Raw genomic sequence first — 17167 nt, 5'->3', positions numbered from 1 at the left:
CAAAGGCAGTAAGAAGTAGAGAGAAGACTGAGATTTTGAGATTTTCTATTTTCATTAAAATGTGTTTTCCACAGAAAATGATCTGCAAGTAGCGTAAGAGGTACAACGGGACTGAATGCTCCCAGCTAATATTTCACCAGACCAGGTCAGAATTCAGCTCTACAGGCTAATGTTATATTAAAGAATTTTAGAACTAGGAGGGACATGAGAAGTGTAGAATTTCAATCGTCATCTACAAATAAGAAACATGAAGTGCAAAGACATTAGATGACGTCCCCATTGTCACAACTGTTAAATTAAGAAGCATAGGTCTCTAGACTCTCAGTCTAACAAGATTTTTTTTTTTTAATTATTATTAAGACAGAATCTCGCTCTGTTGCTCAGGCTAGAGTGCAGTGGTGCAATCTCGGCTCACTGCAACCTCTGCCTCCCGGGTTCAAGTGACTCTCCTGCTTCAGCCTCCCAGGCAGCTGGGATTACAGGCACCCACTACCATGCCCAGCTAATTTTTGTATTTTAATAGAGATGGAGTTTCACCATGTTCGAGGCCAGTCTGGTCTCGAACTCCTGACCTCTGCCAGCCTTGGCCTACCAAAGTGCTGGAATTACAGGTGCGGACCACTGTGCGCCCAGCCCTAACAAACTTTTAAAAAATTATTCTGTTCATTAGACAATGCTGATTTAGAATGAATTTCTCAAGGCACACCAAAATCTGAGTCTGAGTTTAATAAGTCTGTCAGTGCTTGTCAACAGAGTTTGATCTAATCTATGGTACAACAGCCAAATTTTTTGGTTGGTGATATTCACTGGGTCTGCTGGTGACCCTGTAGCTAAAACCTATTGATAACAGATGGAAGTAGAAGCAGTAAACATTTCAGTTTTCCTTAATTCAGTGTAAATTGAGTGTTCTTCCACAACCTACCTATCCATAAATTCAAGGTGTCTCTAAGATTAACTCCTAAGAAGGGCTGGAGTTAACCCTAACTTGAGGCATGGTACCGACAGAGGAAAATGTGTGTTAGCATGTATATGTGTGTATGTGGGTGTGTGTGTGTGAGAGGGATAGAGAGAGAGACACACACTCAAAAGATGGTAGATTTTTGGCCATTTTAGTAACCACATTTGCTAATGACTTTTACTTCCATTTTCAAATCAACATGATTCTTAGGTTTCTTTAAATATTAGTCTCAGAACAAAGGAAATTTCATGCTATAATTTGTAGTTATGGGAGGTAATGGTAAAGAAAACTGGATTTTGTCCCCAGTCTGTCATCAACTAATTATGTCACCTTGAAGATGACATGTATTCTCTCTATTCCTATTTTTATCTGTAAAATAATCCCATATAAAAGCATATTAAAAAAAAAAACTTTCCTACAGCCAACTTCAAACTATTGTCATTCTTAGAAGGACCAAAACTACCTTGCAGCTACATGAAAGAGTGCAATGTTATAGTGAATATCTCTAATTGTGCAAGCTTTTTATTTTTATTATTACTGTTACTAATTTCATCACTTTTGTTTTGGCACAGTAGGCAGAGAGCAGACCAAGCCTTAAAGAGGCTCTTCTACCCAAGAATTACTACACTCAAATGAAGCCAGAGGGCAATATTAATACGTGCTAGAAAATGTGTTTATTATTTTATATAGTCAAATTTTAATGGTGATAACTGTTTTTTTACTTTGACAACATGTAATTATGTTACAACTATTTCTGTTAATCACTATAAATTTTGTTAATCACTATAAATTATGTTTGAAAGTACTGAAGCACAGACTACTAAGTGAATGTATTTAAGAAAGAAAGAACAGCATTCAAGGGATGCATAGCTACTTAGTCCAACTCTCCTTTTACAGACATCTCCGTGGGAGGTTAGTTGCCTTGTCTCTGTCTTCCTTGTTATTGGCAGGGTGAAACTAATGCCTGGGACTTGAACTTATTTAGGACCTAACATGCATTACCTAATTGTCTGCCCAAAGTCAGAGAGGGTAAACACTCTTTGACCTTTGCATATCATTCCTTTCCCTATTTATATTTATACATATTCAAAAAATATTGTTCTAAATACATTTTAAACAAACCCACCTGCTTTGGATAGCAGAATCAGCACAATTTACAAAGAACCTCACTGCCATACACAGTTTCAGAAGCAGCGATGAAACAGGTGTGTTTTTTCACATACCTCTTTACATTTGGTTCAAATGTAGATTCTCACATATTTCAGGGGAGATCTGCATGCATCATAAGAAAAGCTTGAACTTGGTTGAGAGTTATATAAACTTGGATTTGAAAGCAAGTATTGCATTTTCTGGTTGCTTAGGCTTGGGTATGTTAGCTTCTTTGAGCTTTCCTTCCATCATCTATAAATGTGAGATAATAATGCCTACCTTATTCAATAGATTTGTTGTAAGGACTAAGGGATATAACAAATCTAATGTGTTTGGTGCTTTGCACTTTGTGTAATCTCAATGAATATTAATTTCCTTTCTCTCCTTTTTATAGAAAATAAGGTAAATAACAGTGCATGAGTTCTGCAAACCACCAAAGGATCTACCATTAAAAAATGGTTGACAGTCAAATACACTATACACTATATAAAATTGTATATTGAAAGAAACATCCACAATTTTTATTTGAACAGGCACACTGCAGTCTAGCTTTTTGAAATTAGGCCTCCCAAAGTCAAATTTTTTGGAACAGTTGCCATTTTAACCTGAGATTTCACAGTATTTGTGTTTGGTTATTTAATTCCTAAGCATTCACCCTGAATATAAAAATAAATGTAAAATACACTTGCAAGGGAACCTGAAATAGATCAATAACGACATGCTTAATCTTGTTGGGTTAAAATAAGATGTACATGATACTAAATTTGGATGCTTTTTGCTACAAAGCCTTCTGTGCAAATATCTTGTGAACAATTTATACTGGTTTATGAATGTGGAGGGAAAACATAGTGAAGAGAAATAGAGAAGAATAAAACAAAGCTGAGATCCTTTCAAGCAATGCAAGCAAAGACCTCTAAGAGACAAAACTGGCAGATGCCTCTGGAACTGAAAGGTGGATGCAGCTGTAGAGAAACTTGAAAAAAAAAAAAAAAACCATAGCAGTTATATTTGGAGTTTTAAACTCTTAGATGTATGTGCCCCAAGTGTAAACTCAATGCATCTCTACGCACCCTTTAGGTAGCTTTCTCCCTCTAGTGGTGCATATATTTTAAAGAGGTTAACTACATAAATGAACTATCTTTATGATGTACCCTGCTTCTGGTATATATATACTCTGGTATAGTGCAAACCAATTGGTTCTAAAGTTCACTTTATTTGTCTAACATATTCATTGTAATTTCTATTTTAAAATTCTACCTAGTTATTTCAGTGGTTAATCTGACTTGCTCAATTAAACCATTTATCGAGCATGAAGATTTTGATGGGTATTTCTGCAAAACCATCACCTAACAAATTGCACAGATGATGGACAGGCAGGAAGTTTTTTAAAATACTAGAATCACCTTATATGTATAAATTGGTTCTATATTTATACATGATTGTTCAATATATTTAGACCTACAGCACCTGGTAATTGAATTAGGAAGAGAAGTTACAGTACCATAGCATCTGAGAATTATAAAATTTTAAAACTGAATGGTCCATATTGTGTCTGTTGTTTATCCCATTTAGCTACTCATTTATTTTGGGTTCCATGGCACCCATATGCTATTAATTTTGTTTAAAATTTATTTTGTGCCAAATACCGATCTCAGCATTGGGAATATCCAAGTTACAGTCAAAGGAACTTACATTCTAATAGGTCAGAAGTCAAAACACTTTTTCTGTAAAGGGCCAGACAGTAAATTTATTTGACTTTGCCGACCATGTGCTCACCATTGCAACTCTTCAACTTTACTATTGCAATGTAAAAGCAAGCATAGAATGTATGTAAACAAATGGAGTGGTTGTGTTTCAGTAAAGCTTCATTAAAACAGGGAGCTAGCTTGAGAGCTATAGTGTTCAAGACCCTGTAAGATAAACACGTATAAATAATTTAAACGTTTCCCATAAGTTTTGCATTGCATATTAAAGAAATAATAACAGAAACATACTCAAGAATTTAAGTGTGAGGAAACCTGAGTTTTAGATTCGATATTGCCATTAACTGTAATATAACCTTAAAAATACTAATTCTCCTAACTTTTTTACTGCTGTTTGTTTTCTTAAGAAACAACTAAAATCAATTTTTAAAGGCTTTAAGCCCGGGCTCCCCACCCCCGAGGCCACAGACAGATACCAGTCCATAGCCTGTTAGGAAGCATGCCGCACAGCAGGAGGTGGGCAGCAGGCAAGCCAGAGAAGCTTCATCTGTATTTACAGCCGCTCTCCATTACTCACATCACCATCTGAGCTCCACCTGATGTCAGATCAGCAGTGACAACCGATTCTCACAGGAATGCAAACCCTATTGTGAACTGCACATGCAAGGGATCTAGGTTCATGCTCCTTAGGAGAATCTAATGCCTGATAATCAGTCACTGTCTCCCATTACCCTCAGATGAGACTCTCTAGTTGCTGGTAAACAACCTCTAGTTTTACTGATTCTACCTTATGGTGAGTTGTATAATGATTTCATTATATATTACAATGTAATAGTAATAGAAATAAGGTGCATGATACATGTAGTGAAATTCAATTATCCTGAAATCACTCCCGTCTGTGGTAAAATTGTCTTCCATGAAACCAGTCCCTCATGCCAAAAAGTTTGGAGACCACTGCTTTAAATGACACAAATCAATTGCAAAGTCCTTCTACTTATAAAATCTAGGATAAATTAAGTTCCTTTCCTTTTCTGCAAATTTAGAATAGAAACATTCATTAAATGCTTGGGGTGTGTGTGTGTGTGTGTGTGTGTGTGTGTGTCTGCATGCACCTTTGTTAAAAATTTGGTTATTAGGTTTCTACGTATATCAACTTTTCCAGGTACTAACAAGTTTTATTTGGCAGTTGACTTTGGGGACAGTAGTCTCTGGGGTGAGGCAGGACCTTGTGAGAAGCTGGAAGCAAGCCTTGTCATTGTGACAATCATGAGAAGATGGAAGCAGGAGCTACCACTGCTTGATGCCTGAGTCATGGTTGCTGGCAGCAGTACTTCCTACCTACAAATGATGAGAGGATATGTTTCCCAGGTTGTAATTATGACACCTTCAGCCTACTATTTGACTTTCCCATTACTTTCTGGTTTTAAAGTAATCTGTCCTCCAGTTAAAAAAATTCAAAGGAGATTAACTTCTCATTACAGGTTTCTATTTTATCCTTCTCAATTTTTAGGTATTGAGTTGGGAGTGAAACCTGTTTGTTTTAATTTTTCACAAGAATCAGCTAGAACTTTCAATTACAAATTACATTTAGACATGTAAATGGCACTTCTAAATTTTCCTTTTTCTGCGTCTTAACATTACTAGAGGCAGGATGAGCCACATAATTTGAGAGTCCACTGCAAATAAAAATGTGGAGTCCTTATTCAAAATTAAGAATTTCAAGATGGTAGCAGTGGAGCATTAACCCAAGCACAACACAAGCTCAGCATATGGCACGGCGTGACTGCATAAGTTGTATGCTGTTGAAGCCAGTCCTTATTAGGAGTATAAGTTTTGTGCTTATTTATTTTTGATGCTTCCTTTAGTAGATTCTACATTCAGGAATGAGCAGACAAGGCTAGAGGCAAAATTCTTCATTTATCTATGTGAGAAGCATAGTTGAGTCACCTTCCTCATAGTATCCACACTTAATGACATGGCCTCTGGGGTATCAGAGAAGCTGTCTCAGGCTTGTTTTGCTGGCCAGGCCTGGTGCCAATCATGAACTGGGCTTGGTGATACACCAATAACCCTCAGAACCAGGAAGCAAAACTACCTGCTGACCCATGTAACTCCTTTCTCTTTTCCTTCTCTATTCCTCCTCAAGAGCTCCTCAATTTAGCCAAGGATATACCCTTGAGAACTATTCAGAATGTCCCATAAAGAGATGCTTGCTTCCTTTTTTTTAATAAGCAAAGAGATAGAGTCCTAAGGACAGACACATTTCTTTATGCTAAAAATACTAGAAATACTCATCCCAGTTAAGAAGTACTTTGACTAAATGATATAAAGTCAGACATTAAGCTTGATGTTTGTTTTTCAAAAATGAACACTAATAACAGAGAAAGACATTTTATAAACTTTAAAAAATCCACTGGAGAAATTAAATAGTCATGTGCTGACCAACTATATTGCATTTATTTTTTGACCCACACAGACTGTTGAGTTTTATCCTGGTTCTACAAGTTATTAGCTGTGTGACCTTGAGCAACCTTCTTACTTTCTGCATGCCTCAGTATCCTCATCTATCTCATAAGCTAATACTAGAAACAATGTAAATGGGTTTAATGCATCTTAATAACTCAAAACTACTTTTAATCAAAGGTTTAATACATCTTAATAACTCAAGAAGCTTACCATAATCTGATTTATGGTAAGCTTTCAATTATAGTAGTGATAAAAGTAACTATCATCAGTATTATGTTGTCATTTTTATCTTCTCCTCAATGAGTTTAAAATCTCAGAGAAAATATGATATAGCTCAGTGCCTTGAACATAACGGCCATTCACTAAGTATTTGTTGAATGGGTTTATTTGTGTAAACTTTGTGGGACTTTTTTTAAAATGGTAGATGAAATACCCCTTGATATTAAATTAAGCCAAGTAGTTGATGAAAAATAACTCCATCTTTTAATGCCTCCATTCACTAAGAAAGGTAAATATAAAGAAAACTCTGTCCTCCTGTTTTCATATTTAGCAGGATGGAATTTGGTAACCCCTACAGTTGGAGAACTTGAGTAACTCAGTTATCTGGATAACTATTTGGACAGCTTTTTCACTCAGTTACATTGAAAATAAACTTAATGATGCATACAGCCTAGTAGAACAAAATGACCTAAGGTTAGCAGTGAGTAATTTCCGAGTCCAAAGGAAATAGTTGGCTTAGAAATTGGGGGAACTCAAAACTTAATGAGTATTTAATTATAAAAAAACACAGATCTTGTCCTCAAGTGGATGTGACCTTGGAGAGTTGTTGGAAACACCCTCCAGAGAGTTTTCTGCCATTTTCCAAAATGATAGCAAACTTATTCTATTACCTACAAAATAAATTTCAGTATTTCTCGATGCTTCACCTCCTGCTCTATTTCTTCTGGCCTAAATATCATTGCCTATGCAAACAAATAAACAAGGTTAAAATCATCTACTTCATCTACTAAGAAACATTTAGCCTCTGTAGTTTTGTCATTGATTGTACCCATTTATGACAGACAAGGATAAATATCTCTTATGTAAACATATTTCAATGCGAAAAACATACATTTTAAGAATTATAATTTACTTTTTAAGAAGAGAATTAGAGAATTACATTTACAACACAGTAAAAATGAACACAAATTAAATAAATATATTTCTAGAAAAAATGTTCTAAAACTAGCAATCTTTAAATCTAATCTAGCTCAACTGGCAAGTTTAAGAAGTATAATAAAATAAGTCTAATACAATGAAAGTAACAATTCAGACTGTGATTTTATTTTTTTCAAAAGGTCAATTCCAAGGGATGCTTATCACATAATAGGACAGCTAGCAGATATAAAATTGAGTACTAAATAGTTCAATTTGCTTTTGAGTAAGCATTAAAAACTGAAAATGTATTCAGTGTTTGTGTAGTGTGAAAGAAAAGGGTTATACTGATTTATAGTAATACTCATTTAATGTATTTTCTGCAATACATACACAATGCCAAGTTGTCTGAATAAAAAAAAATCAAAAAGCATATGGGTCCTGAGCATTTGGATATTTACAAAATGTAAACTGATATTCCATAAACAAAGCCATGGATTATAGTCACAAATGCAATTTTTTAAAATTAAATGTATCATTCCATGTCTAAATACATCACTGTAATAGTTATAACATTTTTTTAATGAGGTCAAGAAGGATGTACATTTTTTCATAATTCAAGATCAATGAATTTACCTTTTACTTTCCATTTCTTCTTAACATAAGGATAGCTGAATATTATTAAGTACATGACTGAATTCACAAAATTTAGTTCATCCTCAGTATTTTTCAGATATTCTAGTATAAACTTTTTCCAAAAGTAAGAAGCATATTAGAGAAAAAAAACCCCTAAGTTTCTGCCTTTATTAAGTTTATTTATTTTTTCTTCCTTTCTTTTTACTGGGAAGTCATTATAATGCGTAGAAATCTATTTCTCAGTATTGTCAACTTTATGGACCTATTTGCTTAAAGAAAACAATTCTAAGAAATGTGACAAATGATGAATGGTAGCATCTCGTGTCTTGCTTTCTTTTTGTTTCTTCACATAATGATTGTTCAAATGAAGGCTATGGACAAACTGTACATGATTATTAACGCATTCATCATGTGAACATTTGAATGCAATATATTTTTTCTAAGCAATTATATAATTATTAGCTAAACCCTTCTTTATTTGAATTTTAAGATTTTAATGGTAGTGCTAACTTAATTGTTTTCTTTAATCATCACTGGCTTATTTATTAAGCTAGCTTTTAGTCAGTAGCTTGAATTCTGTGATTCTCTTTGACCATTTATTTTAGTAATTGAAAAATATTGGAATTAATTCTTTGAAGTTATCTTTGGGCAAATGTCTTCTGAAATGAATGGCTCACCTTATGCGCCAGGAAATGTTCTAAAATGGCTATTGTCCAACTATAACAATAACTTAGCAATTAAATCTTAGGCCAAATTAACTTGGTTTATCTGAAGAGACAGTGTGTGAAGGTTCCTTGGAACTGGTCAAACCACTGATGGAAATGTTGAGTTATGTCTCTGTGCCTGTTTCTGGTTGATCTTCCTAAGGTAAGATTATGTTAGATTTTCTATTAGTAGGTTACAGTCAAGGACGATAACTTACACTAACACATCTAGAAGCATCTTCTCATGTGTGGCTATTCAAATCTGGTTTATTTCTCATGATCTTGTTCACAGATGCTCCCAACCAGTTATCATCTGAGAAAACTGAGATCACTGAAGAATCATGGTATAATTTCCATTGGTAGACATATTTTTCCTCCCTATTATATGTTACTTCAACTGGCTCAGTGACCTGGAATTGCTTTATATAACCTTGGCATAAAATCTAAAAGAAACAATAGATTACATTTAAAAATATTGTATGTTTTAATCAAAGACAGACATAATGTTTACAAGATGTTGCTAAAATTAGACAACGGGGTGCAAAACATTCCTATACCATGGCTCTATATTTTTAAAGAAGCACATGTTATAGCATGTGTTATATATTAAGTACATAATGTGCCAAGTATTATGTGCTATAAGGGCATTTAAGACATTAATAAAACTTTTCTGTGAAAATTGAAATCCTTGGCTACTTTTATGTATTTTCTGTTTCCTTTAGCCTCCAAATATGAATACTATTTCTGATTAGGAACAAAATGTTGTTCTGAAAGATATTCATTCTATATTGAGAGTCAAAATTAGTAGGATATTTAGCCTGTAAATTAATTTAAAATGTACATGATGTATTACAAATATATGATCTAGTGTAGCTTTATCCTAAATATTGGTGGGATTGGTTTAAATTATATTTTACTTTTACCCACTTTTGATTTTTTAATCACAATAGCAAAGAAAAAACACTGTAGAAATTATAGATGATGAATAGAAAAAAAAAACTAAAAATTACCTCAATCTCACCAGCAGATATAAACATTTAGAGGGATATACTTCCAGAAACATAATAGAAAAGCAATTTTGTTATGAAGGTCCCTTGCCTGTTCCATAATTGATAACTCAAAAAAAATAGGAGATGCTGATTACTTCTTCACTGCCTATTGGCTGAACTAATTTTACTTAATTGATTGCATAAAATTACTTGATTACCAATATATTATTTTTAGCAGTATAAAATTTCTCAGTTGATTTATTAAACAGAATTTATTTTATGGGGTTTCTACAATTTTTATTTATTGTACTCATCATAATGGTCTAACTCCATATTTATCTGCCTATTTCAACACTATTAGGTGAATACGTCTGAATGCTAAGAGAACACCTGCATTATTTGATTTAAAAATTTCTTTTTTATTTTCTTTACTAGAAACTTTTATAATTCATGAAAAATCTGTAAAAACAACTTTAAGACATGTCATTACAGTATGTTAGTTCTATAATATTTTGGTTTTAATTTTTACATGCATAAACTACTTCCTTTGCGCCTACTGAAATGTAAAACATTTTAGATTTCTTTAAGTTGTATAGAAGTTCATACTTATCTACACTGGAAACTTCCTGGTTCCAAAGCTGGTTGATTTCTCCATGTATTTGAAAATTTAATGGGTGCACTTCACTAGAAACCTACATTCTTCATAAGCAACATTTAAAAGGGATTTTGTTAACTCATATCTTAAATCATGCATTTCAAAAGCAATTTTAACTATAACATTTATCTGTAGAAAAAGGCAACTGTCTTTGAAATTTAATTAATTTCAATAGTACTATGCATAAAATATTTTGAGTCTGTATTTAGACTGATCTCCTGGGAAGTGCAATTGGAGAGTGAAGAATTTCCACAATTGTATGAATGATGCACTCAAAGAACAAGTAATAATAAACAATCCAATTTTAAGTACATTAAAAATAATTTAGCCTTTTAGTATTTCTTAATTATCTCCAGGAAAACTGTTTTCATAATGCATTTCTTATCCATCTTGCTTTTTGCTCACATTGTTAATAAGTAAAAGAAGTGGATAAGAGTTCTGAGCACACAAAACATTTCAATCTCCAAATTATTTGACCATCTCATGATTTAAAGAGCCTTGCCCACTTGACTTATGTACCACATGTTAGCCAGTAATATGTTGAACAGATTGTAATTCTCATGGGTATTTTATAGCTAAACTGAAAACAATTTTCAGTCAGACAACATATAGAAAAGATGCTTGTGTAGAAAGCTTGCTGCTCCTACATCTGCTCTGAGGAGAGTGTATCATGTGGCCTCTATTCTAATGACAGCTATTTGGATCACCAGTGGATCCAATTGGATCCAGCAACTGGATCATCTGCCACCAAAACTAAGATCTGGTGAGTAGCTTATGGGGTGACCTGAACTGAAAGATTTGTCCAACGGGACAAGGATAAGTAATAGATTCACTAGATTCTCTTTCTAGAAAAGTTGAATATACAACATATAGAGAGTATACAGTCAGTGAAAGCGATGACAGAAAGAAAGAGAGAGCAGAAAGGAAGAAAAGGAGGGAGGAAGGCAGGGAAGAATACAGTAAAGGAAGGAAGAGAAAAAACTCAAAACAATGGAGGAAGTGGGGTATGTTTAGAAGCAGCTCTTCATAACGACAACAAATAAAAACATCTGGCCAACATGCTGTGTTCCCTTAGATTTGGGGATATTTGTATAAAAGAAACTCCCTTTTCACATAAACTAATAAGAGAATATCAAGTTTAGAATGTTTCTTCTAAAACTTTCTTGGATTTTATAATACTTTTTACCTAGGCAATTGTTATAATGCCGACTCTCAACAATTGAAGAGAATTTGATCAATTTGGTCAATAGTCAAGAATGTTGCATTACTTTGAGAGTCTTTGCAGTATCAATAATGCTTAACGTGAATAAATTAATAACTGTGCTTGGTTTCAACATGCATTCTTAAACTGCACAAAAGAGTAGTTTTTAGAACATTACAACATTTTATATTTGCATATAAGCAATCAATAGACTAATCATTCACTAAAATAGACCAAAGCAATCTACTTTTCAACCACTCACAGTATCATTCTGTTGCCTAACCCATGTAGCCATCTAAATATGCAATGAAAGCTGTATTCTTCTTTATAATCCTCACAAGTTTAAACATGTGGATAATTTAAATGGGCTTCCATTTATTTTTATTTTTATTTTTTTTTTTGAGAGGAGTCTTGCTCTCTCACCCAGGCTGGGGTGCAATGGCACAACCTCGGCTCAGTGCAACCTCCGCCTGCCAGGTTCAAGCAATTCTCCTGCCTCAGCTTCCCAAGTAGCTGGGATTACAGGCACCTGCCACCATGCCCGGCTAGTTTTTTTGTATTTTTAGTAGAGACGGGGTTTCACCATGTTGGTCAGGCTGGTCCTAGAACTCCTGACCTCAGGTGATCCACCCGCCTCGGCCTCCCAAACTGCTGGGATTACAGACGTGAGCCATAGCACCCAGCCTCAATTTCGATATTATTCTAAAGACTCATTGCCATGTGCCAATACACTGCCTGTTTTTATTTGTTTTCTGTCAGAAATCTATGTTCATTCTTTACATTTTACATGCAATTTTTTTTTAGATTTTTGCTGAAAATAATAATTTATAAACTTTCTTTTCATACCCTTCACATATACTTTAAGTAAAACAAAACAGAAACAACAACAAAAAATGAGACTTCTGTTTTCTATATTTATACTTTGAACTTCCCTTATTCCTTGAGCAGCTTCTATCCTAGGCAGGTGGATAGCACCAGTCACTGACAGGCAATGACTGGCAGAACTCCACAAATCAAGTGACTGCTGTGTGAAGGCAGAGGCGAAAGACTCCCTTTTACAGTTTTCTGCTCTCAGGCATCAAGCAGCGACTCTGAACTCAATATTTACTTTATGTTAACAAGCTCCAGCCCCTAGAAATTTCCTCGTATCTTTTTAAGTAGCTTCTCAAATGGCAGCCTGATCAAAGCAATCTAATATGGCTTAAGTGCCAGTGGTTGACATTTTGCATTCTTCTATTGCTTTCCATTTTTATCTACATAAAAATTGGTGATAACTAATATCCATTTGATCTTTTCATTCTGGTAATAAAATAATACAAAGATCTTATTATCTACTCCAGACATCCATCAAAGTACATTTTTCAAAAATATACTATGCGAAGTGTTTCTTCCCTATACCCAAGTCAAAAGCGAGGTTAAATACTTGTCCTTAGATGCCCCTTCTCTCCAATACTTGGGCACTGGACTGCAAATAGGAATTGAACTTCAGCCCTTGATGCTTTTTTCACACTAATGTTATATGTAATTGTGTTGTCTCTGCCTCTTAAATACACTATTTTCTGAGAGAAGCCAAAAGTACTTGGAAGGTCTGCTTCAATATTTTTTTTAACTCCAGAGTTTTTATTCTTCTAAGAAGACAAGAAAAAAGATAACGGAAGAAACAATACTGGAAATGAAGAAGTAAGAAGAGTGAATCTTAATAGAAAGAAAGGAAGTGCAGGTAGGTGGGAGAACAGACAAATGTAATAAGGCATAAAGAAAGCCACATAATGCAAACAAAACAAGCCCCAGAGATCATGAGTTTATTAAATCTATTTTTATATGGATGCAGAAGTGTCCCTGAGGATGGGTGTGGTGGATCATGCCTGTAATCCCAGCACTTTGGGAGGCCAAGGCAGACAGATCACCTGAGGTCAGGAGTTCGAGACAAGCCCGGCCAACATGGCAAAATCCCATCTTTACTAAAAATACAAAAATTAGCCAGGCATGCTGGTGCATGCCTGTAGTTCCAGCTACTTGGAAGGCTGAGGTAGGAGAACTGCTTGAATCTGGGAGGCAGAGGTTTCAGAGAGCTGAGATTGCACCACTGCACTCCAGCCTGGATGAGAGAGCAAGAGTCCATCTCTTAAATAAATAAATAAATAAATAAAATAAACGAAGTGTCCCTAAGCCTCCCAGTGAGCAAGAAGGTCATTCTGTAATTATGCCATTGATTTGGAAAAACAAAAATAATAGAAAGCATAAGAAAACCAAGAAACACAAAAGGCTCCCTGAATCCACTGAATCCACTGCATATTTAAAGTAGTTACTGATATGACAATTAGGACTTACCTATAGTTGATAGGAGCAAGTTTAGTTTTCAAAATGTCAATGTATTTACACCTCAAAAGATTATAGGTCTAACAATTTTTAAGGTTACCAGAAGAAGAGAGAAAGAAAAAAATGGCACTACTTAATCATGCAGTACATCACAAAAAAGGCCAAATTTTCAGAAAAAAAAATACGTAGAAACACATAGCCTAATGAGTTTGGATGTATCGTTTGGAATTATTGGGCACCAAACCTGAAATTGAGACCATCATTATAACTCTGAGATTGACATTAGGCTATGTGCTTTGGCAGATATAAAGAATGCAGAATGAGACTAATGTCCCATACAGAACCTACTAATAATGCACTTGAGAAAATTTCACAAGCAATAGAAAATTCTTTTTGCATTCTTTATCATTTTTAAATGACTTACTAAAGTCAATTAATACTATGGACCAGGCAAGAGACTGTAAAACAGTCATCTTCTCATGCAAATAATTCACGTGCTAGTCACAAAAGCACCTTGTTCAATATGATTTAAGGTTTCAACAATGATTTGTTAATATTTAGTTTTTGTTAGTACAGATTTCTTTGATGATTTTTAAAATAGTCTACAATTTGTGTTCCTTCGTTAATTCAGATAGTTTTTTCCTTTTTATGTTAAAAGAATGTGACTGTACAGTCCCGTCCCATCTACTCTTATTAAAGTATCCTTCACTGTCTAAGAAAGAAAGAGGAGGCAAGGGTAATCTGATTGTCCTTCTATTCCTATCCTGGACAGAGAAGAGTGGTGAGCCATGGATAATTCATTTCTGTGCTCACCTTGCAGCCCATGGATTTGGAAACACTGACCTTAATCTAATCCCAAATTGCAGATAAACATATTTTAGCAATGGTATAAGCTAATGAGCATCAATAAACTGAGACTCGTCTGGGATTGGGTGCAGTCACGCTCTGTCTGTAATCTGAAAGATCAAAACATACATTTGGCAGTGAAATGGCCATTATTCAGAGAGACAGCTTTTTAAAGAAAGTACCCTATCTATAGCTGAAAATAAGCTTTTGTATTTTTAAATGAAAAGAGGCTCTCTTCTTCCATTTAAGGATGCTTGACAGCTTTTCTTCCCAGGGGGGGAAATGGTAGCAATAAGGAATCTGACAGAGATAATACTTGGAATTCAGATCTGGCCTTTCTCAGAGGAAATTTTAACAGAGGGCTGTGCCCTAGCATGTCCATGGAAAACTGTGTCACTGCATCTAAACTACTGACACAAGAGTGGCTGAAAAAGAAACATTCATTCAGGTTTGAATATATGTAGCTAGACCCTCTACCCTCCTCACCTCCCACCCATTTTTCACTGGCAAAGATTAGATAGTCTGACACTATGTATATTTTCCATATAAAGTACAAATGCTGTAAACTTGGTGGTGGGGTAGGGAAAGAGAAAATGACTATAGGAAACAGCAGCACAATTTTAAGTAAAAGTAGAAAAGTGTTTCTGGGGAAGTTTCCATTCAAACTTAATAATTTAGAGTTTAATATTAGTCTTTAATGTAAGATAATCTTTTATGTTTTACTTTGTATATTTCTTGTGATAATTTTCTTAAAAGATATCAATTGAGGTATTTCATATTAATTTCACAATACAGTTGATAGCTTAGGTATGGTACAATTTTTAGAGATAATGGTGTTATCGGCTGTGATTTAATAAACGTACATTAATTTTCTCAGTCTCAGACAAACCTACGGCTCACAGAGGACACATGTAATAACTCAGTCTTTCATTAAACTGCAAGTTATACTGAGATACAGATATTGTTAATTTAGTTTTTATTGAGTACAACATGCACTCCAAGTAGAAATCACTGCTCATTTAATCACTGTGTGTTAGGTTTGCATTATCTGGAATGTAAATTCCTCCCTTTCCTCAAAGGTGAGTCTTTTTTATGGAACTTGGGTTTCTTACTACCCCTGCTCCCTATTCCCCAAATAAAACAGAGGCAAAGGAAATGAAAATGTTACCTGTTCATTGAATGTTCTTTTCAGTGACTGCTGTCAAGTTAAGGAATGCGCAGTCCTGTCCGATGTGTACACTGGAGGCTCACAATCATTAATTGAATTCAAGTATCACATACTCATTAAAAAGGGAAAACAATTTACTAAACAGCAAAAACCTTTGTCCTCAAAGGTATTATTCTGTGGAATATCCAGAGGAAAAATAAGACTGTCCTCAATACCAGAGTCTCATGATATAAGCCAAATGGCAAACGAGTCTAACAAGGGTAATTATACTATAAACATACATTTAAAAAATCATTGACATAGCCACAGAATACAGAATCACACGTCATTTGAATAATTTTCATTAATTGCTATACTTTGCATAGTTATATTTTGTAAATTCAAAAATTCATGCCTTGTTGCATGCTTCATATAAATAAAATAAAAAGAGTACATAAGGTAGAGGTCTAGAAAGGAATATTGGTCCCCACAAGGATTTTCTAAGATGCAGGAGGGATCAAGAAAACCTACAGCCAGAGTGAGGCACAGATCTGGCTTTGGCAAAGGATATTTTGTGAGTTGCCACTTTGCCTGCATCTATGCCCCCAGCTGAAAGCAAACTGGACCTGGTATTAGACGTGCAAAATGTATATCCTTTTAGGAATGCATGGAGGAGATAGAGTTGGAGAGGAGATTACATATATTTGAAAAATTCCACTTACGTGAGAGCTTTGACAGGTTATTTTCAGGAACTATTTTGCTCGAGATCTTTTTAAATGCCTGGGATATTGGTTATAATTTATTAACTTAATTTTTAATAAGTCATCATTCTGTTACTTTTTTATTGGTCTGATTGAATAAACTCATTTTAATGTTATTTTTAAAAGAATATTAAATATATGTGGATAGAATTATGAGTTGTAAGAGGCACAATGTTTGAAACAGTACGTATTTTATTAGGAAAATAGTCTTGTTTTCTCAAGTTTAAGACATCTATTTGTTCCTCAGAGGATGCCTTATTGCCACTTGAAAACATGGCCAATGCTTTGGGGAGTAGACTCCATCAACTCACATTCAGCATTGTTTTGAGAATAGAAAAAAATTCTTTACTGTGACAGTGAGAGATTAGAAACTTTTTAGAACCATTTTATTTAAACTGCTCATGACTTTGTGTTGTGATCATTGGAGATTTCTTAATGTGATCAGCAAAACCTGGAAAGGAAAAACCTGAGCATTTATGTACAGAAATAAATAAGTTTA

At 34.4% G+C, this 17167-nt stretch overlaps 1 protein-coding gene across 20 annotated transcripts in view; it reads right to left on the bottom strand.

Annotated features, from left to right (window-relative positions):
• NRXN1 (neurexin 1) overlaps positions 1–17167 on the bottom strand; it is a 1113820-nt gene that overhangs the window by 591503 nt on the left and 505150 nt on the right. For 2 of the 20 annotated variants that reach the window (XM_063695887.1, XM_063695888.1), the window contains one exon: positions 7539–17119. The exons of the other annotated variants lie outside the window; for them this stretch is intronic. In XM_063695887.1, the coding sequence (XP_063551957.1) occupies positions 17055–17119 (65 nt within the window). In that variant the 3' untranslated portion in view covers positions 7539–17054. Of the gene's footprint in view, positions 1–7538; positions 17120–17167 lie in introns of those variants that run through there. 20 annotated transcript variants of the gene reach the window in all.

This window comes from Gorilla gorilla, chromosome 12 (genome assembly GCF_029281585.2).
Source record: "Gorilla gorilla gorilla isolate KB3781 chromosome 12, NHGRI_mGorGor1-v2.1_pri, whole genome shotgun sequence".
In the NCBI taxonomy this organism is placed as follows: domain Eukaryota; kingdom Metazoa; phylum Chordata; class Mammalia; order Primates; family Hominidae; genus Gorilla; species Gorilla gorilla.
The sequence above is the reverse complement of the archived record's forward strand: the minus strand, read 5'-3'. Positions and strand labels throughout refer to the sequence as shown.